This window comes from Centroberyx gerrardi, chromosome 12, assembly GCF_048128805.1.
Source record: "Centroberyx gerrardi isolate f3 chromosome 12, fCenGer3.hap1.cur.20231027, whole genome shotgun sequence".
NCBI lineage: Eukaryota > Metazoa > Chordata > Actinopteri > Beryciformes > Berycidae > Centroberyx > Centroberyx gerrardi.
Window position 1 is genome coordinate 3202544 of NC_136008.1, and position 27699 is coordinate 3230242.

Consider the following 27699-nt stretch of genomic DNA (forward strand, 5'->3'; position numbering starts at 1 on the left):
TTATGAGCATGTGCCTGTTTGTGTTGAAACACTTTCTATCCTGAACCCAAGTGTATTCTGCCAGCTTTTGTGCAACAACAGCTCAGCCCCCAGGCTGCAGAAGGCACATAATCACATAATCACAACCTGATGTTGAGTTTCTTATAAAGTCCTGGACCGCTTGGATCAAGTATCTCAGAATAGGACTGCTGCTCTGAGACCAGTTTGGCTCTTATCTTGTGCTGAATATCCTATAGTCATGTGGCTTTACCGGTGGTCCTAAGTCAGTACTTGTGTTCTTAGAAACTCGATCCATCTCATCCATCCCTGGACTCTGAGTCTCCTCATACTCCACCTCCACAACACAGCAGCACACAACACAGATCACAAACCTGCAAAAGATTTCTGAAACACTTCTGGACACTTTTTGAGAAAACTGAAAGCCATGAAGCTTTGGGTCTTGCCACTTTTGGGCTTGCTACTGTCTCCTCAGCTGGCTCACGGCGAAACAGATGAAGACAAGCAACCGTGCAAACCAGTAACGGCCGACTTTTGTCGAGGTGTGGGCTACGACACCACCCTCCATCCGACTGGAGTCCAAGGCTACAGCCTGCAGCAGATTGGTCAGATTGTGGGGACGGGCTGCTCACCAGATGTCACCGTGTTCATGTGCCGTGTCGTCGTGCCTGAATGCGGCCCAGAAGACGACAGCCGGGCCAAACCGTGCCGAACGCTCTGCGAGAGAGTGAAGAGAGACTGTGAGCCGGTCCTTAAAGAGAGGTGGTTAGCTTGGCCAGAGAACCTCCGCTGTGAAGATTTACCAGAGTATAACTGTGTAAAGGTAAGTATGAAATGATCTGGAAACTAGTGCAGCGTTGCCAAAGTTAAAGGAGAATGTGTAATCTTTAAAATGTGGTTCGTCCTTAGAGACATGGTTGCTCACATTTTCAAATTTGGGGTTTAGGGTTTAAGAGAAACTAAAAATCTCAGCAGCCTTTCCTCAGGTCCTCAAGAGGAAAAGAGGAAAAAAAAGAGGATGTGAGGAATCAAGTTAAAGATTATTAGGTTTTAAACAACCAGTCCTGAATGATTCCAGCAGTTCAGTGTCAGGATTGCTCGCCTCCAATCCCTTTTTTGCATTATACCACAAAGTATTTTGATGGGTATATTTAACATCATAGATGAGCCAAAACAGAACTTTTAATCAGAGCATTGTATGCAAATTACTTTGAAAACATGATTCCTCTTAGATTTATTACATCACATTACATTTTGCTGTTTAGGGAATTAGCTGAAGCTCTTATTCAGGGTGAGTTACAGTGAGTGAGCGGGTAGAAATTCACTCTGCTGAAGTATACTTGATTCTTGTGTTCCTCACTATTCACCCATCATTTGACTTCAGAGACTCTGAGAGTAGACTCAGAATTATAAGATAAAATTTTGAGTTCTGAGAATTCTGACTTTAATCACGAAACTCTGAGAATTCTGACTCTCTTTCCCACTTTCTGACTCTTTTCACATGGCCCTAATACTCTTCTGTACATCCCTACATTGGATAGAGGAACTCTATATATATATTAGTTGGAATGACTACATTTAGGAATATAATTGATTCAAAATTCACTAATTTAGTTTTCTTCTCATCCAGGGTCAAGACAGCTCTGTTACTTCAGCGCCCCCTGGAACATGTGAGCCAATCATTGTCCCCCTCTGCTCAAACCTGCCTTACAAGGAAACTGTCATGCCCAACATGCTGGGCCACAACATACAGGCAGACGCAGGTCTCCAAGTACAGACGTTTACTCCACTTGTACAAGTGGGATGCTCCCCTCATCTGAGGTCCTTCTTGTGCTCCGTCTACACTCCTCAGTGTGTGTCGGGGAGAGCTCGCCCTCCCTGCAGAACGCTTTGTGAACAAGCACGGTCCGGCTGCGAGCAGCTGATGAACAAATTTGGCTTCCAATGGCCAGACAGTTTAAGGTGTGAAGCATTTTCAACGCAATCATGTGAACACGTAAGTCTGCATCAGTAATTCAAAGTGGGTGCAATGTCCACAGATATTACTTAAAGCTGCAATATGTAACTTGTTTGACATTAAAATAACAATAATAGGATATATTAAACATATGTGACCTGGTGTGTACACACACTAATCACTTTAAACGAACACCACAATGCACCGCAATGACAATAATAATGTGCATTTCTGTCTGCTGTACCAGTTTGGGGTGAGCAGCAGCGGGGCGATGTGTGAGCCGATCACCATACCGATGTGCGACGGCCTCTCCTACAACATGACGGTTATGCCAAACCTTCTGGGACACCCAAACCAAAGAGAGGCTGCCATCAAAATGTCCTTTTTGGACTCGCTGGTGAAAAGCGTCTGCTCAGTGGATATACGCTTCTTCCTGTGTTTGGTGTACGCCCCCCGGTGCGTGGGAGGGGAAGTGCAGCGGCCCTGCAGGTCGCTGTGTGAGAGAGCCAAACACGGCTGTGAGACTTTGATGAACAATTTTGGCATCTATTGGCCAGAGGCGCTGCGGTGTGACTCTTTCCCAGAGCAAATGTGTGTGACGGTATGTAACTGAAACTTTGTTGATGGAGAAGGAATCAAAACAGTTAAGTTTAAAATTAGGAGTTGGACCACAAAGCGAATGAAGTGTTAATTTCTGAAATATTGCATAGAGTTAATGTGACTGATCCTCTGCTGATATGTAAGATTTGACATTGCTAAACAAATTAAATGGCTCTACTTTGTTCATTGAGTTCCAGTAGCTGTACTTCATCTATCTTTCCATGACGTCCTCCTTATCCTTTTCCCTTTCTTTCACAGGAAGACAGCAGTCCTGAGGTACTTCAGCTAAGTGCTTTCAAAAACTTAAACCTGCACTAAGCGATTCCAGACACAATAACCAATCTTGAAACTACCGTGTGCTATGTGGAGATTTTCGTGAGGCGTTATGATGTAAACAAATAGCCATACACACACGGCCAGCTGTGTTGTTGTTTTCACCTCTTTTCTAAAGCTTGTTGTCAAAGTCGGACCGAATCGAAGCTCCTCCCGGCCCATTCAGTAGCTTTTCATTTTTTTAAAACTAGCTTGTCTCCTCCCTCACTGTTTAAAAGTGGCGCTCTCCCCCTCCCATCCCTGAAAAAAATTCTCGTGGAATGGTGGAATCGATGAAGCGAGCGAGTAAACTAGTAAACTAGTAAACTTGTTAAACTAGTAAACTTGCTGCCTCTTCACTTGTCATTGTGGGACATGTGACCTTCAGTGGGAGAAAAATATGGCAAAGCGATACTGTTAACCGGCAACACTTCTCCGTAGGTACGGTTAGCTTAGCTATTAGCCTTTATGCACGGTTTGTCCTTGAGGGCTTCCGTAGTCCACCAGGTTTGCTGTGGTTTGTGACAAATGTGTTGCAGTTTCTGTCGCCCTCTAGTGGTCGGAAAATCGCTTAGTGCAACTTTAATGCTAACTTTACACTTTACTAACTTTATCGTACTTACTGCACCTTTAACTACAAGAAAAAATACTGTTGCACATTATGTAAAGTAGTAAGCTATCGTCTTCTGTTATCTAACTATATTTGCTCTTGTTCCCAACAGGAACTAAATGCTGGGGCTGTTCTAGCTAAGCTGAACGACCGTGGCTATTCTGTTCGTGGCAAATGTCAGTTTATTTTTCTCTAGTTTCACAATGCCATCTTGTCACTTAGCAACTTCTGTTGTCCTGAGTAGGAGGTTTACACTCATGCTGACATTAATTTTCCCCAATGTAGCCCTGAGTCTTGAGACGGCCCACATATTGTTGACTTTCAAGGATGTATCCTTTGCAAGTGAAGTTTTCACAGCTGTGCTTTATATGATGCTAATCTGTTCAGTACATATAAACTCATATTACGTTGTCACATGCTACCACTCCCTGGTTCAATATCTCAGTCAATCAATTTGAGAAAGGAAACAATTTCTTCAGTCCAATAAATGAAACATGTTTAAAGCTTGGAGTGGGGCTGCAGTGGCTCAACAGGGGGCGCCAAACTCTCACAGCCAAACTGTACTAGCTCTATAACTTTTAATAAATAGAATATATAGAGTACATTAAATTAAGTTTTGAAAAAGAGATTGGCCTGTTGGTCAACTTACCCATTAAGAGAACATACACACCAAAATTATCCATGTAGATCATTCGTTCTGGTGCTCCATGCTAACATTACAGCGCTATGTTGAGTGATAATAGGCTAGCATAATAGGCTAGCAAAGTAATAAGACTGACCTTTTAGTAATAAAAAGTTGTTCATGTTTTTTTTTATTGTATGGCCTGTAGCTTTCTATTTTTTAATAAAATAGCATTAACTCAATATAGCTGTAGTTTGAGGTGAGAAAACACGTATTCATCCACTGTCACAGTCACTGATAGCCCTCCACCTTCACTTCCTATGGAAACTTTTGTGTAAATTTTTACCAATTTCCAACGCAAAACTGCCAGACTTAGCTGCATATCATTTAAAATTACTTACCATTTAGCTTTAGAGCTGCAATAAGCTGCCATTTCACTTCTGAGATAATGCTAGTTGCCTCCTATCACTCAACATAGTGTATGCTAAATTGTTAGCATGGAGCACCGGAGTCAATGATCTACCAGAAACACATGGATGATTTTGGTGTCTGTGTTCTCATCATCTAATCACTAAGTTGACCAACAGGCCAATCTCCCAAAATCTTTGTGTGCTGTATTATTTTAATTCACATTCTGATCTAATTCTTAAGATACTACAAGGTGTTTTTTTTTTGATATTCCTAAAAAGGCCATTGAAAATTTACAGCGTCCGTTTAGTGGGAGCGTTTCGACTGTAGTGGGAGGCACTTTGATGCCAGGAATAATGAGTTGTGCAATATAATGTTTACTAATTCATCATTTTGAGCTCTTAACCAGATCTTTCAGGCAGACAAGTCTGGTAACCTGGATGTGACGGAGTTCTCCAAACTGGAACAGTATGTGGGCGTTACCAGGAGGGAGTATCTGGAGAGCTATGACTGGAGGAATCCAGGCTCCGTCACTGAGGTCCAGATGAAAAAGGCTCTGGCTGTCCGTGGTAATAATATAACTTATATTAAATTATACCTTTAACAGTATGGTAAAAATGCACACATTGACGTTGATCTGGATTTCAGTTCTCATATTGCTGTTGTTGGATAAAAAAAAACATGAACCCGAAGGAAGAAAATGCTTATTCTCTCATTCCTGCATATTTCTGAAACCATCCAGAGTTTGTTTAATAAGATTCATGGGCAAAAGCGTCATTAACTCGGTTGATATATAACCCCCGTGAAAACCATCAGGTGGAACGCCAAGTCGATACTTGTGTCCTTGTGGAGAACGTTCTTCCCAAGTTGTCTTGGAGAGAACGAACTTCTTAAGAAAGCGAGAACAGAGAAGCATCTTTACAGTTTGAGACGGGCTTGACGTCACGTGACTGAACTGTAGAGACTATCGCACTGTTTGGACGCAATGTGTCGTTCTTGCAATGAATCCTGGGGCTTTCCATTCGTTCTCAACGGCCAAGTCTCCGTCTGATGCATCCTGAACCGGCAAGTAAACTTCTGTGATCTTTATCCGTCCCCCATCCTCTTTACTCACGTCCTTTTTGTTTTTTAAGATTATTTTTTGGCCGTTTTTGCCTTTATTAAATAGTTAAAAGTAGAGCGAGACAGGGGGGATGACATGCAACAAAGGTCCTGGGCCAGATTTGAACCCAGGACATTGTGTTTACATGGTTTGTGCCTTAGACCGCTGACCCACCAGGATGCCCCTGTCCTTGTGTTTTATTGTTCTGAAATCGTACTTAGGCCATTAGATGTTTCATCAAAAGCGTCATGGAGGACACCAGTTATTTTTAAAATTATATGTATATATATATATATATATATATATATATATATACATATTTTTCCCTCTCTTTTAGGTGAGGTTTTTAGATAAGCCCGTAGTGGGTTTCTACCTCACCTGCACATGTAACTGTATTTCTATTTACTTTTTCTCTGTCTGACATTTCTTTTAAAAAAATGTGCAAATAAACTAAAACTAAACTAAAACTAAAACTAGACTGCAAATGAATGCATACTGAGAAAGACCCATTGAATCCCTACCTGCACCAGAAATGCTGCTGACCCTGACCTCTGACCTCTCTGGAGAAACATTTGCTACAGGGATCAATTGAGTATAACATTAAAAAGGAAAACTTTACAGTTATGTGCAGTTTCCGCGACGTCAGCGACCCATATACATTCACACTGATCAGTACATCTATGGATTGCTCTACATCCATCACTGTCTCTATCTTTCAGGTCTCACTTTAGATGCTGAAACATTCAGAGCTCTGTGGCGAAGATTCAAGTTCCAAGGCGGGATCAACTACGACGACTTCGTGGCCGTCATAACAAAACTTCTGGTCTTAAAAGGTAACGGCAAAGGCTCAGACTGTCTTTACTACTAATTCTTAGCATTTGTTTTAATCTGCTATGAGATACAGATGGGTGGGGTTTGCCACTTTGGACAGAACAAAAGTTAATTTAGTATACTTTTTGTGACTGTCATGTTTCACTTAGCTCTGTCTAAACAGTCCTGATCAGGAAAACCTTCCCATCTGGTATTCAAAGCACATTAAAACAAAATAAATACAACTTGACTCTTGACACTGATAGCAGCACAGTTTGTCTCTCATGACTTGTAGGTCAGTAGTTTTGTCCTCTGTATTTGACATAATGAAAGTAAACAGATCAAATGATTGTATGAACGTGAAAGAATAAAGCAGGCAGCCAACACTTTTGGAGTCTCCTCATGCGTCTGTTGCTTTTAGTTGCAAATGATCTGTAATACAAACAGAGCAGTATAGTGTTTTCAGGACGTTTGGATCCTAACTGGATCTTTCTTTTTTTCTTTTTTTTTTTTTTGCCTATGGTAGAAAATGAATAGGATTTTTGGTTCCTGTTTACCAATCATTCCATTCTTTAAATGAGTGAAATCCGTCAGACAGAAATGATACAAGATGAAATTATTATATAAATAAAAAGTATTTTGCTAACAAGCATGGTGCAGTGTTGCATTACACCACAAAGCACAAAGCCTTGAGAGCACATTTTTGCATTTGTGTCATTTTTTTTTTTTTTGCATTTCCTACATGTTTTAAAACAAACACAGATCCTGTACAGACCCACAGTGTGTGTTCAATTCTCTGCACTGAAGCACTGCGACAGTTAAATTACCTAATTCCACTAACGTTACTTAAATACCACAAGATGACGTCACCTACCGTTAAAGTCTGTTGGCAGAAAGACGAGTTTCTGTCTGCAGATCTGTTACTGACTGGAATGTTAAGTTTCACTTTTGTTTTCACAGCAGGAGACTCTGTGGACTGAGTTCAGTCTGCTGGTCTGCTGTCTGTACATCTCCACATTACAGACAGGATGTGATGTGACATCAGACGCATTAGAGATCCATTTAGATCCATTTCTACACACTGAGATCCAACCAACTTATGATTTTGTGCCTCTGTATGGAAACACTGCAGCTCACAGTCAAAAACGCCCTCTAGAGGCCATCTGACGAAGTGCATCATCTCACTAAGTGTTACCTGACTGCCTGAATTTTGTCTCTGTGCATTCTGTGCATCCTATAGCCACATACACAGTATTATTAAATGTGTATATTGGGTAAAATCATGTCTGTTACTACATTATACCTGTGTACATCTTTATATTGGACTGTATTTCTGTTTTGTGTACCGAGGCTTTGTCTCTGTAACTCTACCTACTCACCAATTAAACTGATTCTGATTCTGAACGTGTTTCCTGTCTCAGATCGTTTCCACGCCCATCAGACCAATCTGCCATGTGACTGCCAGGTCGCCAGCTTCTCTTTCAAGCAGGTGAGTTTACATGTATAGGCAATACTATAAAAAACAATGATAAAATTATAAATGTTTGTGGTTATTTGGGTTGCTAGTGATGAGAAATTTGTTTTCCATAGCTGTTTACAGGGCAAATGTTAAAGGGTTAAATGTGTTGTTACACCCTTATAATAATAATAATAATAATAATAATAATAATAGTATGAATGAGTCTTGTATGTTTCTTATGATATGATTTTTCTCTCTTTTCAGTTCATCAAGTCAACTATAGTCTGAGGATAAAAAAGGAATCAGAGCTTGACGGACCAGAGGAGAAATCTTTCATATGAATCTTTGATAAGTTTTTAGAAATTGTGTTTAACAACACAGCTAGCACTAGCAGCACAGAGCTGTAGGAACCACTGTCTTCATAATCAAACCTTTATTTTTTAAAACATTATTCAGTGCAGAAAATCACCTGTTGTATGTTTGGGCTAAGACATATGCATGTCTAATGTTCATGTTTTTCCAATTTTATGATGCAGAATGTTGTTTTTGGTATTTGCTGCGTTGAATTGTCATGTTTTACACTTTCACATTACACAGACACTAATCATTATAGAGCTGCAGCTGCATCACAAACCTCCTATCAACCACATCTGGCTCCATCATGGAGATCCACTGGAGAATGATCTGTGTCCAATTAAAGTCTAAATATCTAACAACAAGCAGCTAGAAACAGAGAGCAGCTGATCAGCTTGTTGTGGTGTGGCTGTAGATCCATTCAGTAATGTTCTCAGTAAAAGTGAATAGTGTGATAAGGTGGATTTGGTTACTGTGACACAGTAAACTGTCTTGTCTTTAGCCCTAGTCTCTACTCCAAAACACCATCAAACAGAGGAGAAGGTCTCTGCTTATACAACATATCAGTGTATATATTTAGAAATGTGTGTAAATGCAGGGAAACAGTTTGCATCTCCACATCTGACATTATTCCCCATTTTATTGACAGTTCTTTTTTTTCTCCCAATTGGACACAAAGAAAAGGCAACATGCAGGTGATAGCAGCACATTTAAAACATACATATTCAAAGAGAACATCCAACACAACATGTTCAGACAAACAAACGCCTCCCAAAAAAAATTATCAATATTTTAGAGGTAGTGTTCAATTTGAACCACAAAATGAAAGGTTTATGAATGTGATTTTTTAAAAAAGGCCTTGAATTAAAAAGAATTGGGTCCTGTGTTTGTTTTATTGAGCCACAGACAGCAGTGTGTTTCCTTGTGGTGATTATTGCCATTGTAAACTTGAATGTCACTCATCTATTTCAGATGTAAGTTTGTAGCGCTTTATTTTACAAGAGAAACTGAAGGCATCACTTGTCATTTTAGCTAAAGGATATCAAACTGAAGCCCTTTACACCCAGGGGTGCTGCTAGGAATTCTGGGGCCCCGACTCTAAAGTGTCCACCTTGCCTCTCTTAAGGGCTCCTTCTGGCTTTGGGCCCCCTGAAAGTAGACTACTCCCCCTCCCTTGATTACACATACTGGATATATTTAGAGACCAAATTTTGCCTTAAAGCCCCCCCCCCCCCCCCCATTGACTTTGGAAACTTTCACCCAAACCTTATAAGCAAATCACTGGTTTTCAAGGCAAAGTATGAAGGAAAACTGACGCCTTCCAGTGAAAACTAGAACAGCTGTAAATCCCATAGCACAAAATGCCCACAATATATTATATCTAAAGAGGGGGTCGATAGGTTGCTGATCAATATCAATTACTCAATGAGTACTTGGTCAGATGTTGAGATTTCTGCCTTTCAAAACTCACTTTCATTCCTGTATTCTTTGCTGGATCTGTGCTCTAATGGTCTTACTCATCTCTGTTGTGAAAATGTGACTTTATTGTCAATTACAGGCCTGCAAAAAGGAGGCTGAGAACCTGCACACTATGCTCCAAAATCACGTTTATTAATTTAAAGACAACGATTCAACCCATAAGGGTCTTCATCAGGTCTCTGGAGACACGTCTTCATTAATAAAAGTGATTTTGGAGCATAGTGTGCAGGTTTTATGCTTGGTTTTTGCAGACTTCTCTTCAACCCAGCACCTAAGAAGATGTGTGTATGACTGAATGTCAGTTACAGGCCACCGTAGCTCAAGGGGACAGGAGGAGTTCTATCAATGTTATTGCAATTCCTGCTGGTCACCAATACAGGTTGATAGATTATAGATTACGTAATGTCCCTTTACCCTAATTGACACTGGCATGGTGAGTGGTGGAGAAGCAGACAAACACTTTCTGAGCTGGTCTGTTTTCAGAGACGCTTACAGATTTAAATGTAAGTCACTGGAGGATGACTTGAATGTTACAGCCGCCTGTCTGTGTGTCAATTTGATGGAAAAACATGCAAACATTGGCTCTTCTGTGCAAGAATCAGTCCGTACATCCATGAATCGATACTACTGCCACCTGTGTTTAAGTAGGGGGGGAGGGGGGGGGGGGGGGGGGGGGTATGGGGTTGGTTGGTTCCCCCCATACAAAAAATTTAAAGTGCATTTCCTCTAATCGACTGATTCCTGAAGCCGAGCTGCTGCATGAACAGTACAAGCAAGGGAAACCTAAATCTGTACCTTCATCCTCAGTTAATACATGTTGAAATCTGTATCCAATTTTGTTTTAAGAAATAAATACTATGTCCGTGGTTATCTTATTGCTGCTGTCTCTGAAAAAACATTTAATTTCTTACTTGAAATGAAAGTTTCCATGGTCATTTATGTGTTGAGTTAATTCCATGACCCCTGGACCCTTAAAATTTGTTAAAATCCCGCTCTTTATTTTCAAAAAGAAATGATCAATTAATTCTTTTCTCCATTCCTGAAAAACAAATCTTTTGCAGATACATGTCTTTTGTCTGACAGTGCTATGCTTTTAAATTGTTAAGGGAAGTGAGCTGGACGTCTGACAGCCAATGGGATGACAGCCTAATCACATCATGAGAGTGAATGAGGTGAATTGCATGCTGGGATTGCCCCAAAGAAACCACTGTGTACATCTGTGGGCGTTTGGTTTATGATATGCAAACTTTTGTACACCGATACAAACATTACAATATCAAAAAAAAAAAAAAAAAAATCATATGAGTAACAATAGTAACAATAATGTGCAAATTATAGAGCTAGAGACATAGTTCATGTGTTTGTTTTTTTTTCACTTTTGGTTATTTTTCATAATACGGCTTAGAGAAGACGTGGGAGAAGACAAACACACCAAGATGGACTGATGCTGCTGCGTGGAGTTTTAAAATAGTTCATTCAGGAGACGTAAAATGTCTTTTTAAAAAGGCGTCAAGAGGGTGGGGGGGGTGGAGGGTGGAAGGGGGGCGGAGTCTGACGACGGCCCGCGATACTGGTGTCAGGAGGTGGGATCCAGAGAGACGGGACTGGACTGGATCAACGACGAGGGTTCGGGGCGGTGGTAGTGCTCGTTTCCTCTTGCAGTCATTTTCCAGGTCCCAGGGGTCAGAGGGGCTGATGGGAGGAGAGGGGTACATTGGGTGGTGGGGGGGTGGGGTGGGGTGAACCGGGGGTCGGAGGGGCGGAGTTATAGAATCTTCTGGAGGATGGCGTTGGGCACTTCCAGAGTCTCGTCCTTCACCAGGACGATGTCGTAAGAGTCCAGATATTTCTCCAGTCGCTCCTCCACCTGCGGGACCGGAGCAGAGGAAGACCGTCAGTACAGCCGCGTCACAAAACTCCCAGCAGCCTCAGCTGCTGACATCATGGAGGTCGAATGGCTGTGTGCAAATAAAGTCTAAATATATAACAACCTGACTCGAAAAAGAGAGATAGCTGGTGTGAATGGAGGTCAATTCAGTGACATTATCAGTAATTATCAAAGTATTATCAAAGTAAACAGTCTGATGAGGTGGATTTGTTTCCAAAGGCTGATTTAGCAAAGTAACTGATGATAATGTTTACCTGTGACTATTAGCCACTGCTAACGTTAGCTAGTGTGCTAATCAGATGTGTTAACAACAAGACAGTGATGTTAGCTGACCAGATACTATGGTTAGCTAGCTAACAAGCTGACATTATCTAAACACTAAATCAATCAGATGGATCAGTGATGAAATGATCAGTTCAGTCAGAAACAGACAGAAATTAACCGTCTGTTCAGTTCTGTCGAGTCGGACAAGTTGTACATTTAGAAACACAATCAGCTGTTCAGAGCCACTGTTGCCCAGGAGCTGAGGACCTCCAACATGGCCGCCAGAGGAGGCGTTACTTCACCTGGAAGCCCTCTATACTTTGATGGAAGCTCAGTGAGGAAGCTCACTGCTCTGCCCGGCTTTGGGGGGAAAACGATGTGAAGTCATATTGCATTCACCTCATATTGGACAGATGGCAGATATGAGAGTTTCCTACTATAAAATACTGTTCACCTCAGCTGTTCAGAGGATAAATACGACTTGGTGGAGTGCGATTTCTCTGACTACCTATGAATTCAGAAAGCCACCGATGACGAGTGTTTGTGTATATTCATTTCAAATAAATTCAACAAAATGAACGATTTTCATCACATAAGTTGCTTTGTGGTTGACATTGCAGTGTTTTGTTCGCTGTGAAACATGAAGTCAAATGTATCATCACTAGTCTGGGTCTACAGAAAGAAGTCTACAGAAAACCGGTTTGAACACTTCCAAGTTGTTGCTTTTAACCATCAAGTCATTTTTCCCCATATTATGTGAATGCAACTCAAACTCCATCTCTCTTCCAGACCTCGACTTCTTGACCGTTGAACATTTTGTGTTCAGTGGCTACGTCCGCACTGCCAGAATTCGGTATTGACAAGCGAATTTATGAACGAGAGTGAATTTGCATGTCTGGTCACACTGGTCAGACTGTCTGTACGGGTAACAGGAGTCACTCCACCCCTCCGATCTCACGATGGCTGTAAATAATGTCTGTAACCATAGTGACGTTTACTTCAGACCAATATGGCGGCTACCATTGCCTGTATTTTCAGTTTACTTGACACCAGTAACACCAGTAACCAGAGGTGTCAAGTTATCCATAACAACTTAATAAACCGCCACCGACAGCGGTGTCATATTCTCTTTTTCCACCGCATGGTCTTGATACTTTTAACTGCAACATTTGGGCCCGGGACCGCAGAACAGGAGGAACAGCCACAATTATGGCTGCAACTAACGATTATTTTCATTGTCGATTAATCTGTCGATTATTTTCTCGATTAATCAGTTAGTTGTTTGGTCTATAAAATGTGGTGAAAAATGTCGATCAGTGTTTCCCAAAGCCCAAGATGACGTCCTCAAACGTCTGGTTTTGTCCACAACCCAAAGATGTTCAGTTTACTGTCATAGAGGAGTAAAGAAACCAGAAAATATTCACATTTAAGAAGCTGGAATCAGAGAATTTTGACTTAGTTTTCTTAAAAAATTACTCAAACCGATTAATCGATTATCAAAATAGTTGGCGATTAATTTAATAGTTGACAACTAATCAATTAATCGTTGCAGCTCTAGCCACAATGTTGAAGAAACAGACTGGATAGAAAATTTGAGAATGTGTTCAAATTAACAGTGATAATGTTGCGTAACGTAACGAGTGTTGCGCCTTAAGTCACATAAGTTGTCCAGTCTGGTTCTGGTTCACACTACTAACCGAATCCGCTCTCAAATTCAGTATCAATACCTGAATTTTCAGGGAGTGAGTTCGGTTGTAGAATGCGGTTCACTCATCAATAACCAAACTGTGTGAACTTAACAGGATGAAACTCCAATGAGGAGTTGCAGTGTGTACGGAGCCAGAGTGATCAGATGTTCAGACAGAGTTTCCGTGTCTTGGCCGTACGTTGTCGTTGAGGAAGCCGATCTTGAGGATGTTCTCCACGTTGGGCGCGCCGTCGGCCATGTTGAGGTCGCCCAGCGAGTCGCCCATCAGGATGATGTTGCTGTTGTCCTTCACCTGCTTGAAGTAGTCGGTGTTGCGCAGGGCGCCGTCGTGTTTGTTGTACACGTGGATCAGCTCGCCTTTGAAACCCCTCAGGACGCCCTGCGGACGAGGAGCAGGGACCAAACAACAGGCAGAGGCATGAGGCTGTTATCTGCACACCTTCAGTGATATGATGATGTTTAAGACATCTGGCTGATGCTTCACACACTCTACCTGTCAACAGTCTGGAGTGTTTTTCATTCTCTTAAATCCATTTTGATCTAAAGGCTTCTGCTTAAATGCTTTTGTTTGTTTCTTAGACAAATATAAATAGTGAAGTTGATGTCTATGTATGAATTTCTTTCCATTTTCCACATTTTAGAGTGGCCTTTTATTGTGACCAGCCTCCTTGCTGTTACATGAACCTCTGGCACTTCCTTGAACTCTCTCTCTCTCTTGTGTATTTTGTGGGCTCTTTGTCATTCTGATGTTTTTTTACTGATTTTTGGCCAACTTTATGCTTGCATGTGTAATAGGAATATAGTATATTTGTTGTGTTTGTTGCTTTTAATGTGTAGTTTCACTGCCATCGAAACATTTCTGAGAGGAGAGGAGGAGAGGAGAGGAGAGAGGAGAGGAGAGGAGGAGAGGAGGAGAGGAGAGGGGAGGGGAGGAGGAGAGGAGAGGAGAGGAGGAGAGGAGACAAGGAGAGGAGAGGGGAGGGGAGGAGGAGAGGAAAGGAGAGGAGAGGAGGAGAGGAGACAAGGAGAGGAGAGGGGAGAGGAGAGGAGGAGAGGACAGGAGACAAAGAGAGGAGAGGAGAGGAGGAGAGGAGGAGAGGAAAGGAGAGGAGAGGAGGAGAGGAGGAGAGGAGACAAGGAGAGGAGAGACGAGGAGGAGACAAGAAGAGGAGAGGAGGAGAATAGGAGAGGAAAGGAGAGGAGGAGAGGAGACAAGGAGAGGAGAGGAGAGGAGGAGAGGAGGAGAGGAGACAAGGAGAGGAGAGGAGGAGAGGAGGAGAATAGGAGAGGAAAGGAGAGGAGAGGAGAGGAGAGGAGGAGAGGAGAGGAGGAGAGGAGACGAGGAGACGAGGAGAGGAGGAGAATAGGAGAGGAAAGGAGAGGAGAGGAGAGGAGAGGAGGAGAGGAGACAAGGAGAGGAGAGGAGAGGAGGAGAGGTGGAGAGGAGGAGAGGAGACAAGGAGAGGAGAGGAGAGGAGGAGAGGAGGAGAGGAGACAAGGAGAGGAGAGGAGGAGAGGAGGAGAGGAGAGGAGAGGGCGGGACTCACGTTGTCGTCGAAGTCCATGAAGTTGGAGACGACCTTGACGTTGGGGTGGTAGACGCCGGCCTGCCGGATGATCTCCTCCAGGACGTCGCCCAGGCCGGCGGAGAAGATGAAGACGGGGACGCTGTGATGCTGCAGCCGGTCGAAGAACTGCTCGTAGCCTTCTCTGAAACCCAGCAGACACACAGAGACACGCTGACATCGGACCCGCTGCTCCGCTCACACACACACACACACACACACACTCTGACATCAAACTCTTTTCAGTGACTTTCAAGGTTTTCTCTCAAGGTTTTTTGGTGAAATTCAAGCACTCAGAACTGGCAGTAAGATGCTGATGGTCCAGGTGTGTGTACCTGAGTGCGGCGTCAGACTCTCTCACCACCTCAGCCAGTTTGTCCCTCTGTATCCGCTGTTCCACCAGTAACGTGTGGGACTTGAAATACCTGCAAACACACACACACACACACACACACACACACACACACGCACACACACACACACACACATATACACCACTTTAGGGCCAAGTGTGTTTTCTGGTATGTGGGTGTTGTACATGAGACACTGTTGTTTTGATTGTGTGTGTAACATGTAAGAGATAATGTGTGTGTTGTGTTATATGTGACAAATTGTGTGTGTGTGCACTGTATGTGAGTGTGTGTGTGCGCGTCTGTTGTAGGCGAGACAGTTTGCTTGTGTGTGTGTGCTGTGTGTGAGACAGTGTGTGTGTGTTGTAAGTAAGACAGTGTGTGTGTGCTGTATGTGAGACAGTGTGTGTGTGTGCGCGCGCGTGCATTTGTTACATGAGACAGTGCTTATTATGCTGTATGTGACAAAATGTGTGTTTGTTATGAGACAGTGTGTGTGAGTGTGCTTTACAGCAAGAAAGACACTGGTTATGTCTGTCTGTCTGTGTGTGTGTGTGTGTGTGTGTGTGTGTGTGTGAGAGTGTGTGTGTGTGTGTGCCTCACCACTCCACCATGAAGGGGTATTTCTCCTCCATGGTCAGGTGAGGGTCGATCTCGATGGGATAATATTTATTCTTCAGCTGCAGCAGCTTCTGCCTGCAGTCCTCCGTCACCAGGCTGCAGTTATCAATGATATCTACACACACACACACACACACACACACACACACACACACACACACACACACACACACGCACGATGGTGATATGCAGAGAATGATAAAAAGGATTAGCTTAAGGATTAGTTTACAAGGTGCTTCACAAAGAGGCATGACACCAAGGAAGAGTCAAATATATTACAAAACTTTGGGAAATTGATATTTAAAATTGGGAAACACTCACAGGAAATGTGGTTAGAAAAATAAAAACTTAAGAAACAACAGGATTAAAAAACAGCCTGCAGTGCAGCATTAGGATGAGACAGACTTGTTGCGTCTGTACTTACTGTGACACGTCGGACAGCGTTTTCCGTTGACGGCGAACTTGCTTAACGTCATGTCAAAGTCTGTGATGACCTGCAGAGTCAGAACCAGCGCTTTACTTACCAAGAACACAAACACACAGGAACCCGTCCCATACCGCCTCCTTTAGCCCTTTTATTTTTTGCAGTTTTAATGCCGCTTACCTGATTTTTGAACTCTTGAACTATGTAAAGTGTCCTTGAGTCTGAGAAAGGCACTCTTAAATCGAAATTATTATTATTATTATTGTTATTGTTATTATTATTATGGCAGAAGAGGACCTCACGCTGAATTTAAAGGGGGCGTACAAGACATTCGATGGTAAATGGTGGACAGTACACTATAAATATTATACTGGTAGGAGAACTGGACTGATTGAGCCTTAATACCACCAGGAGGCACCGTTTCACCACAACTATTGACACTGACACACACACACACACACACACACACACACACACACACACACACACACACACACACACACACACACACCTGTAGTTTGGAAGCTCCTCCCTTGATGAGGCCACAGATGATCTGCTCCACCCTCTCTGGATCCCTCATGTGGACCGTAGTCTTCTCAAACTGAGGCATCTGGAGGGAGAGGGAGAGGGAGGGATTGTAGATTATGTGAATACCTTCATCTATCTAGGCATCGGCAAGTTGTAATACCATGAAACATGGAATAGAATCATCATCATCATCATCATCATTTCACAAACTCCGGAAAACCTCCAGGTGTCCCTGAAGCGTCAGAGCCTCATCGCTCCTGCACCTGGAGGTTATCTTGGGTTGGAGCTTTGGTATGTGGAGGAGGAGGAAGAGGAGGAGGAGGAGGAGGAGGAGGAAGAGGAGGCACAGATTTGTGTAGGGAGGGAGGAGGTAGAAAGAGGGGGAAGCTGCAAGATAGTGCGGTCATATTACGGTTACCAGAGGTCAAGATGAGTGTGTGTGTTTTGGGATTGGGGGTGGGGGGGGGGGGTTGAGTTGGTTGGGGTAGAAGATTCGATGTCCTGAAAATACACACACACACACACACACACTCGCACTATGTATGTAATAACTGGGGGCTCAAACTGCTATTTCAGACATTTTTTGGCAACAGCCTACAGCTTATTTGTACACACTGTTCCCATATTTAGACTAACACACACACACACACACACCACATACACAGACTCCTGTGTGTGTGTGTGTGTGTGTGTGTGTGGGGGGGTTCAGGGTCATGAAACAGCTGATGGTTGGAATCCATTGGTGTTGCATAACAAGCTGAACACCGACACCCAAACACCTCCAGCAACCAGGAGAGAGAGAGAGAGAGAGAGAGAGAGAGAGAGAGAGAGAGAGAGAGAGAGAGAGAGAGAGAGAGAGAGAGAGAGAGAGAGGCTGGACGAGGAGGAGGAGGAGGGTGGTGGTGGAAGGGAGGACAGGTTGAGGAAGGGAGGGAGGTGAAGGTGAAGTTCAGCTTGTCAGTACTCTATAATAACTGTGATTCTCCATTCTCTGCAGATGGATATTTTTCATGCACTCTCCCATCAGAGGGATCCAACCCAAGCTCGTCACCACAGCTGAACTTTTCACCGTCATCGGTTGTCAACAGCCAATCAGATTTCCGCATTCCAGCCATTCAAAGCATCCCAGTTCTCTACAACTTCTATTTTAAAGACGACAGGAATAAACGTCTCAGAATCAAAGCTTGGAGAACGGCTGATCCATCGCTCGGCTCGACGGTAAGTTTTACTCTGTTTATTTTATTCTGTTTATTTTCGATTTATGCTACCTAATTAGCACTTGCCAGCTAGCTATATTAACTCGTCACAACAACGTAATGTTATGGCAGACGATACCAGAGCAGCAAAAACACATGATCTGCCTGTTCAAAACTGCGTAGCTGCAGACCGCCACATCGGTGCCATCGGAGCCTCTGGCCCCGCCCACTATCTGTCAGAACAGAGCGACACATGAAGTCGCTCGCTGTGTTACAACTCTGCATAAACACCTGCACCGCTTAAAGCTGCAGCAGGAAACTCTGAACTCTGGCGGCCCCGAGTGGCAGAGGGAGAGAACTGACTTTTTGATGGTTTGAAGGACTTTATTACCCAGAAATGAAATGTAACATCAGTGAACTGAATGTGTTCTGACTGTCTGGTGGGGGCGGAGGAGGTGAGGAGGTGAGGAGGTTCAGCCGTTGTTGGGCAGTCCAGCTTTCTCTGGACGGAGAGTTTTGTTTCCTCACCTCCTGTGGCCGGAGATTTCCCACCAGAGAACATCCATCCAACACCAGAGTTTCATCTGGGACACGAGGTAGATCTACAGCGTCTCGACTTGGCCGGTCAGACGGGCGTGTTTTTACTGAAAATCTTGCCCAGTGCAGCTTTAAGAGTGCAGGTCTTCACCTGGTGAGCAACACTTTTTGGCAAGTTTGAAGAAATACACCGAACAGAGGGATGAGGAGGAGAAGTCAGGATTCATGCTTTTCTGCGGAATACAATTTAAAGTCGAGATGAAATGAAAAATGCCTTTTTAACCCTTTTAGATCACATCCCCGGTCATATTGTGCACCTATTTAATAATATATGCCAAAAAAATACAAAAAATCAATTTCTTTGTATTCTTATATCAAAATTCAATCATGTTTTCTTCCTGTAAAACAAAATATGCCGTAAGCATGCCCATAACCAATTTCAACCAATAATATCATGACATCCACCCATCAATCAATCTTCAACTTTTAGCGCACAGAGCTAAGATTCATCAGTTAGCTAGCTAGCAGCAGCACGGTGCTTCGGTGTGTCTTCGGGTGTTATGACACGCCCACTTTTCAACGTTCAAATCAAATTCCTCCCAACGTTACGTCCCGCCTGTCTTTCCTGTTTCACTCGGAAATACGTCACGATACGGAAGTTAGATGCTCTCAAAATGCCGTTTCATCTCCACTTTAAACACAGTCCAGGTTTCTACAGCTAGGCGTGGCTCTGCATGTTATTGAAGTACGACAAAATCCTGCTGGACTAGTTTGAGATTAAGAAGCAAACACCTAGCTGGGCTGCTGCGAGCAAACCTGCAACAACAAACCCCGTCTGCTCTGGCTGAGATGTCTTGTGTTTAGTCTTCAGTCTGACATTGCTGGAGGGATGTGTGTGTGTGTGTGTGTGTGTGTGTGTGTGTGTGTGTGTGTGAGGGTGGGGGGTCTCTACAGACAGAGCTGAGAGAGGATTACATGAAGTATTGACAGAAACTGAGGAGGTTATGTAAAGACCGCCTGTCGTCTTACTGTCGACGAGCCAAGGCAAGAATGCAATGACTGGCCAGCTGGTTTGTGTGTTTGTGTGCATGTATGTGTGTGTGTGTGTGTGTGTGTGTATGTGCAAGACACTAGCTTACCACTGTTAAGAAATGTTGGCTGAGTTACGCCACACCTAGATTTATTGAGTAAAGGAGGATGTATAACGCGGCGGACATTATTGCAAAATAAGGTGAAGGTGTTAGCAGTTCATTTTGTTTGGAGCACACCGTGTGACTGAGGTCCTGCTTCAAATCAGGGCTGTAAGTTTGGTTGCATGTCTTCCCCTTCTCTCTCTCTCTCTCTCTCTCTCTCTCTTTCACTCTCCCAATCTGTCCTGTCTTTCTCTTGTCTTCGTCAAATAAAGGCAAAAATGCCAAAAAACTCTTTAGAGTATTCAATAAAGGTGTGTGATAAACTGCAGTTAAACCAAGGTATCTGCAGGTTTCACGGCCAAATTTATGACTTTTTAACTTTTTTAAAATGCTGGCTGGAATTTAATTTAATACCAAAATAAAGTAACAAAGCTGCCTCAACCTATCTATTTCTGACCTGAACAGAGCGGAGTACAGGATGCAGATTGTACAACTAACCGTGTTCTGGATTCATCTGAGAGTGGGGAAAGTCATTACATGGTGAAGAAAATAAGACCTCTAATAACTGCATTCACAATATTTAGATACTTTTTAAGGCCTTGAATTTGGATAATTTATTTTACGACTTTTTAAGGAGGTTTTCTGCAACAACTGTACTGAAAAATACCTGCCTTAGTGTACCAGGTGTAGATGCCCCCCCCCCCCCCCCAACCTTACCATGACCTGCCCCCCCACAACCCAACCAACACACACACAAACACACACACACACACACACATATTGGTAACTGGATACTGTGTATTTTTGAAGCCATTCGTGATGCACAACCTTGACACCTGAAGGCAGCAGGAGGGGCCACCACACACACACACACACACACACACACACACAGTGCACATGCACTTTTACACAGAGTACACACACACACAAACATCTGCATGTACACACACAAATACACACTGTGCTGACAAAGAGTGAGCATGCTCAGTCAACTTTTAACTGGATAAATAAAGGTTAAAACACACACACACACACACACACACACACACACACAGGGCTTTATGTCATAGGGTTGGGATTCCACTGTGGAGGGCAGGACCCCCCCCCCCCCCCCCCCCCCCCCCACGCCCCTCCCCCTCCCTCCTCCAAACTTCCTTCTTATATAATCGGCACTGGGCCTCTTAACACCTCATACATCATTATTATGATCCCTGGAGAAACACGACACTAATGCTGAACACACGCTAGAAATACGACTTAGTTCCTTTTTTCTTCCCCCACCCTGTCATAAGCCACACACACACACACACACACAGGAACCAGCAGTGACCTAAATCAACTTCCTCAAGTCGATATCTGTCAAATCAATCTTTCAAGAAGTCGGCTTTTCAGGAGGTGAAACTAACCGTCGTCTTCTCCGATTGACATCCATGGATTGTTTTTATTCTGGATCTGGAATGGATTTCCACTGGGCCAAGGGGGGGGGGGGGGGAGATAGAGGATAACAAAAACCGGCGGGTGTGTTTCCTCCGACAGCAGCGGCGATCAAAACACACACGGAGTCTCCTAAAACTGAAACTAGCGTCACTCTGCTGAGCTGCTTCAGATTCCTGCGCACCGCTTCACATTCAGCTGATGCTCTCATTCGGAGCGGCTTACAACGAGAGCAACAGCAGAACAAGCTTCCACTGCTAGATCATCAACACTGCAAGCAGCCACTACCGAGGAGGTCAAAGGTCAGAGGTCACAGCGGCCTGACTGCAGACCGAGCAGAGGCAGATATTGACAGAGAAGACATTGTCACCGTTATCAGAAATGCAACAGCAAGAGTTTTAAGTTTGAATTTTTACACCCAGTATGTACTGAAAAATATCTACAGACTGCAGTTTAACCAGCTACACACACACACACACACACACACACACACACACACACACACACACCTTACCTCAGCTCTGTTGTCTCGGCCAAAACAAGAAAGAAGAAAACATTCTCTGGCTGGCGAGGGCTTATATAGCACAGCACTGGAGGAGGGGGAGGGGGCGGCACCAGAAATAGATTAGACCACATAACCCCTCCCCCTCACACACACACACACACACACACATATATACACAGTGATAATTTCAGCTGACGCATGTCAACACACACACACACACACACACACAGTAGAAGCTGCTGCTATTTCTGTATTTGCATTTTCCCAGTTGGGATGCAAGGCGATATTTCTATATTTCCAGCTGGAAGAGCGTAAAACCATCCCTGTCACACACACACACACACACAGTAAATAGCTTAACACCTAAAAGGTCAAGGTTCAGTGAGAGGGGCAGGTTGTTTGGTCTTACAACGGTCAGTCAAATACACACACACACACACACACACACAGCTGATGGACATGCCTCACATGTCCACAAATGGATGCAACCACACACACACACACAATTTACAGCATCTCAATCTTATCTTTTTGCTGCTGCTTCAATATTGTGGTCTCTTGCACATGCACGCATACACACACACACACACACACGAACAAACATACACACACACACACACACACATATATGAATGTACAATTATGCACACAGAGACACAGGCATCGTCTTTACGTCTCTCTGGCTAAGTCTAGACTTGTCCATCATTACTTTATTTTAATTTTGATCACATGTTAACACACACACACACACACACACACACACACACACACACACACACACACACACACACACAGGTTGAGTGTGTTCCTCTGTATAGATGTAGGCCTGAAGCTGTCAGCTCCACTGATCCACAGTCTCACGCTGTTATTTGTGGTTTTGCAAGCTACAACACGCTAGCTAGAATAATTTGAAAACACACTGTTCAACTGCAATTATCAGCCATAATCCACATCAGACCGGGTTGTGAACTTTGATGAAAAGGTCACAGCTTGATTTGGATTCAGGAGATTTTTCCTCAGAGTCAAAAACAGAGAAGACCGACTGGTTGTTTTACTGGTGATGCTCCACCATCCATCTCTCCACCTCCATGTTTTAACTCACAGCAGAAATGCAACAAGCGCCCGCCCGTTCTCTGGGGGGGGGGTTTGTCAAAAGGCATTCTGGGAAACGCAGGAAATCACTAACTGAAGCAGAAGTAGACGAGGCAGGTTGAGGGAAAGTGGGTTCACCAAAAAAAGTTACAAATGACTATATTTCATCACAAAATAACTCCTGAAATGTATTCAACACCACAGACTGATGATATATAACAGTTTAAGAAGATCAGAGGGGGGATTTTTCCTTTAAGGTTAAGTTTTCACAATAATACAATTTGCTTAATTTTGTTCAGTAGATACCGCTCAGTGAAGGACAGGCATGATTAACAGAAAATCATGTCTCATTTAAAAATCATTTTCATTTCAATGTGTAGAGGAGTTAAGTGTCTCACCCTGACTAACTGACCTGAACTTTGACTCCTGAAGACCTCGGAGCCATGGCGACAGCACCATGACGACAGCACCGTGACGACAGCGCCGTGGTAAGAAAACATGAGCATGATGGAGCGAGCCTGTGCTTGGTAAAAGGGACGTCGACCCTCTACAGTCCACAGTCAACATGCTCAGCAGGGCGTGAAGGCAATAAAAACCTGACGCACTGAAACGCTTCAGCTTGAACAAACATGACGAAATTTCTATCTACAGATTTTGGAAATTCAATAAGGTGAAGCAGACATTCTCTATCACACACAGGAAGTAGTATCCACTTCAAGCACGTGTATTGCAGCTGCATACTTAACACCAAACTGTAATAATCATGTGATACAAGAGCAACTCGCACTAAAACTAGGGATGCACCGATACCGGTATCGATACCAGGCTAAAATGGAATATCGGTATCGGAGATTTTACCCAAGACTAAAATCTGATACCGAAAGCCATGAGTAACATGTAAGAAATAAAAGCAAACTGTCTTGATTTTATGCATTTGTGGCACATAGAAGCCTGTATTTCTCAAACAGTGGGAAAAACAAGGATTTTATCTCAATAATTTTGTCCATTGACCCCAAACTAAGGAAGTAAGCTGCACTGTTCAGTAAAAGTAACGGATCGGATCGGTACTCAGTATCGGCCGATACTTAAACTTTCATACTCTTTCATAATCGGTATCGGCATTGAAAAAGTGGCATCGGTGCATCCTTAACTAAAACCTCCTCACCAGTGAATAAGCAACACAGGAATGCAGCTCATCAATTAATGCCTTCAACTTGTAAACACTTATCAGCATGTCTAGACATTTGTTGATTGAACTTGAGTTGACTCCGTTTTTCTACATTATACCTGATGATCTCTGACCCAGCTATTCAGTACTATTTTCAGTCAACTCACAATTTTAAAAGGCAGCAAAGAATTGTATGTTTTTAACTTGGAAGTGCTTTAATATATTTTTGCAGTGTGGTTAAACAGACCGTCCAGCGGCCTAAAGGTCAGCGGTTCAACCTAAAAACAAAACCTGAAACCACCAGAAAAATTAACTTTACTATCCTTTACTTTTCTATTTTCTCTATATTTTAGCTACTTTTTGCGCTCTTTTTGCCTTTATTACCTGTACTTCACATACTTTACTTCTTCGGTATTGTCCGTCAATTGCTGCTGTGGCACCTGAATCAATAAAGTGCAATCTCGTCTTATCTTTATCTTAATTCACTAGAAATTCCATTCCAATTTTGTTTCGTTTCCATCGAATTGTTCGCTTCCATGTATTGTGTTTGTTTGTTTCCATCGAGGACCACTTTTGGAAATAAGTGTTTTTAGTAATGCTTTTAAGTGCTATCCTCTGGGATTTTGTGTCATGATACTCCTTTGAGTTGTTGTGCTTTTAAATTCCTAATAAAAAAAAAATCCCAATTAGAGGATGTATAAGAACGACTTTTCTAATCGTAGGCTTCACTCTCACCGCTATTATCTTCACACAAACTAATGGACTAATGTTTGTATATCTTGGGGTTCTTTTTTTATATTTATAAAGTCAGGGATTATCACTTTAACTGTGCAGCCTATACTTTCTACCTTCGTCCAACCATTAAACCTCCACCTGGGTTCGGCTTTTGTTTAACATTTCACTGGTTTGCTCCTAGCTGGGTTGCTACGGGATGCAGGCTGGAACATGAGGAACTCTCCTGACTCGCATACCAGCGCTCCCACTAACTAGGCCGACGCTGTCTGATCACACCGCAAGAACAAGGTGTACAGCATCTCCCTGCTGTACACCGGGTTCAGAGAGGCGCGGCCCGCCAATCGCTGTGGAGGTTTAAGGGGGAGGAGGACAGGGTGTGAAGAACGTCTCCCCGTCCCATATCATCTTCTTCTTCTGCTTGTTCCAGTACGCTCCACCTTTTCTCCTCGGCTTTTATTTCCTTATCTGATGCTTCTCTAACATACAGGATCATTAGGGACACAAGACTATATTGTTCCACCTATTGTCAGGCTGCTGTGGCTTTGAACTTTGACCTCCTTACTATCAGTTGAATGTAATGTTGGTGATCTACACTACCAGTCCACAGTCTGGACCCACCTGACTGAATGTTCTGTGTTTTTCATTCTCTTAAAGCCATTTTGATCTAAAGGCTTCTGCTTAAATGCTTGAAATGTGTTTCTTAGACAAATATAAATAGTGAAGTTGATCATATGTATGAATTTCTTTCCAAAGCCTTTGCCTGTCCATCAAGGCAAAAGGGCGGCTAGTTTAAAGAATCTAAAATATAAGATAGTTTGGATTTGTTTAACACTTTTTTGGTGACTGCATAATTCCATTTGTGTTATTTCATAGTTTTGATGTCTGTTATTAAATGTGGAAAATTGTAAAAATAAAGAAAAATGTGGTGTGCACACATTTTTGACTGATAGTTTAGGAATTGATGTTTATTCTACTGTTGCACTCATTCCAAATCCCATAGGGGTTTCTCTATCTCACCCTCTCAGTTTGTATTTCCTTTTCTTACCCTTCTTATCAGTTTTTTTATCAGCTGTAAGGATCAATGAACCAGCTCCTAACCCCAAACCTGAGCCTCAGCTAAACGCCTAAAAACGAAGCGGTGAAACATCAGCTGTAGGTCAGAAATCTGATCCTCTCTCCGCCCAAACCTCCGGCGCCTGCTCCAGTCCGTCTGACGGCTGCTCCGCTGGTTCTCCAAAACACAGAACCCGTCGAGCTCGGAGCAAAACAGGCTCCGCCCGGGTCACTCGGGGTCACGCGGGGTCACACGGGGTCACATAGGGTCACACAGGGTCACGCGGGGTCGGCCGCCGCTGGCACGCTTCCCCTTCGGCCGCGGCACGGGAGCGAGGACAAAAGGTTCACCGCGTTCGGAAAATGGTACGTTCTCTCACGTGAATCCAAAAGGTGAAATCAAGCCTTGGGAATCCTTGCGATCGCAAAATTATATTTCCTAGATCACCAACATTACAAGCAACCAACAGTAAGGAGGTCAAGGGTCAGAGCCACATCATCCTGACGATATTCCTGTGACTCTAGAATGATCATGTAAGAGAGGAAATAAATAAGAAAAATTAAGAGCTAAGGGTTAGAAGGTAGGAGGGTTTTTGGGTAGAAATGGCGGATCTGCACAGCATGTAGTGGTAAAGTCCTCAAATCCTTTACTGAAGTAAAAGTAGAAAGACCATAATGGAAAAATACTTCATTAAAAGTAAAAGTCCTGCATTCAAAAGTTTACTTCAGTAAAAGTATAGACGTATTAGCAGTAAAATGTACTTAAGAATCAAAAGTAAAAGTCCTCATTGTTTTAGAGCTAAATTATTGTACGAAGTATTTTAATGGTGTCGGTCTAACTGCTCCATATACTGTTGGGGAGTTTAAACTCTAACAATGCAACATATTTTATGAGCTTATCGTATGTTTTGCATGTAAAACCTTATTCTGCAAAGTAACTAGTAACTCCAGCCGGCAGATAAATGCAGTGGAGGAAAAAGAACAAGATTTCCCTCTGAGATGTAGAGGAGGAAAAGTAGAAAGTCTCACAAAATGGAAATACTCAAAGTGCCAGAACCTCAAAACTGCACTTAAGTACAGTATTAGAGTAAATGTAGTTTCCACCTGTGATAGCGCAGTGAAGTGGAGCCAATAATTTTCATACAGCCTACCTTAAATTCCTGGCCACCGAAGCTGCTTTGCATGTTGCTGCAAAATACAGTCAAGCAGAAAAAGACCAAAAGGGGGAAAGAGGACTACTGTCAGTCTACTGTCAGTCACACTAACTTCTCTAACAGCTGTCAAATTGCCAGTTCGACACTCTCCCAGCATTCCTTTCAAATCCCACCTGAATTCACCGAGTCTCAACAAAGGTTAGGGATAGGCCGGGGTTGCCGTGACACAGCCTTGGCCCGTTGGGATCAAAGGTCACCGAGGACAAAGTGCAGAACCGTGCTTTTTCCAACAGGTCACAGTTCACGCGGTGTTGTCTCTGCACATGTCACAAACTACTGCCTTTCAGTCCTGCTCTCCGCCTTTGTCCCGGGACAGAGAGGCGGAGGGGCTGGAGGCTGCAGACAACAAAAGGCCGACATGTGGCTGACAATGTGCTTATCTACCTGAACAGAGACGCAGCAAAGCTCTTGAGCAATCGCTCTGCTGGAATCCCATCAACGCTTTTATTGGGAATTTTCTGTTGGCTCCGATATCTCCCACTCAGCTCTACTGATGCTGGTTTCCTTTGCTCCTCCAGGTCTTCCAGAAGACGAAAATACAAAAATCGGTTGATCGTAAAACACCCCATCACAA

The 27699-nt window shown here is 43.2% G+C and overlaps 2 protein-coding genes across 4 annotated transcripts in view; one reads left to right on the plus strand and one right to left on the minus strand.

Moving 5' to 3' along the window:
* The first annotated feature begins 232 nt into the window (after positions 1-232).
* On the plus strand, positions 233-8709 carry LOC139923236 (uncharacterized). The gene is made up of 10 exons (XM_071913960.2): positions 233-820; positions 1628-1993; positions 2202-2555; positions 2813-2830; positions 3589-3652; positions 3762-3805; positions 4925-5075; positions 6328-6441; positions 7840-7907; positions 8142-8709. The coding sequence occupies exons 1-10, from the start codon at positions 425-427 to the stop codon at positions 8163-8165; spliced, it is 1599 nt and encodes a 532-aa protein (XP_071770061.2). The 5' UTR covers positions 233-424; the 3' UTR covers positions 8166-8709.
* A 144-nt stretch (positions 8710-8853) lies between these two features.
* Positions 8854-27699, minus strand: part of nt5c3a (5'-nucleotidase, cytosolic IIIA) — a 28323-nt gene continuing 9477 nt past the window's right edge. Inside the window, exons 1-8 of one of the 3 annotated variants that reach the window (XM_078287417.1) lie at positions 21873-21890; positions 17042-17140; positions 16531-16600; positions 16089-16221; positions 15497-15560; positions 15118-15280; positions 13749-13949; positions 8854-11577 (exon numbers count right to left, since the gene is read on the minus strand). In XM_078287417.1, the coding sequence (XP_078143543.1) occupies positions 11183-11577; positions 13749-13949; positions 15118-15280; positions 15497-15560; positions 16089-16221; positions 16531-16600; positions 17042-17140 (1125 nt within the window). In that variant the 5' untranslated portion in view covers positions 21873-21890 and the 3' untranslated portion in view covers positions 8854-11182. Of the gene's footprint in view, positions 11578-13748; positions 13950-15117; positions 15281-15470; positions 15561-16088; positions 16222-16530; positions 16601-17041; positions 17141-21872; positions 21891-27699 lie in introns of those variants that run through there. The other 2 variants (XM_078287415.1, XM_071913961.2) reach the window with 2 other exon arrangements.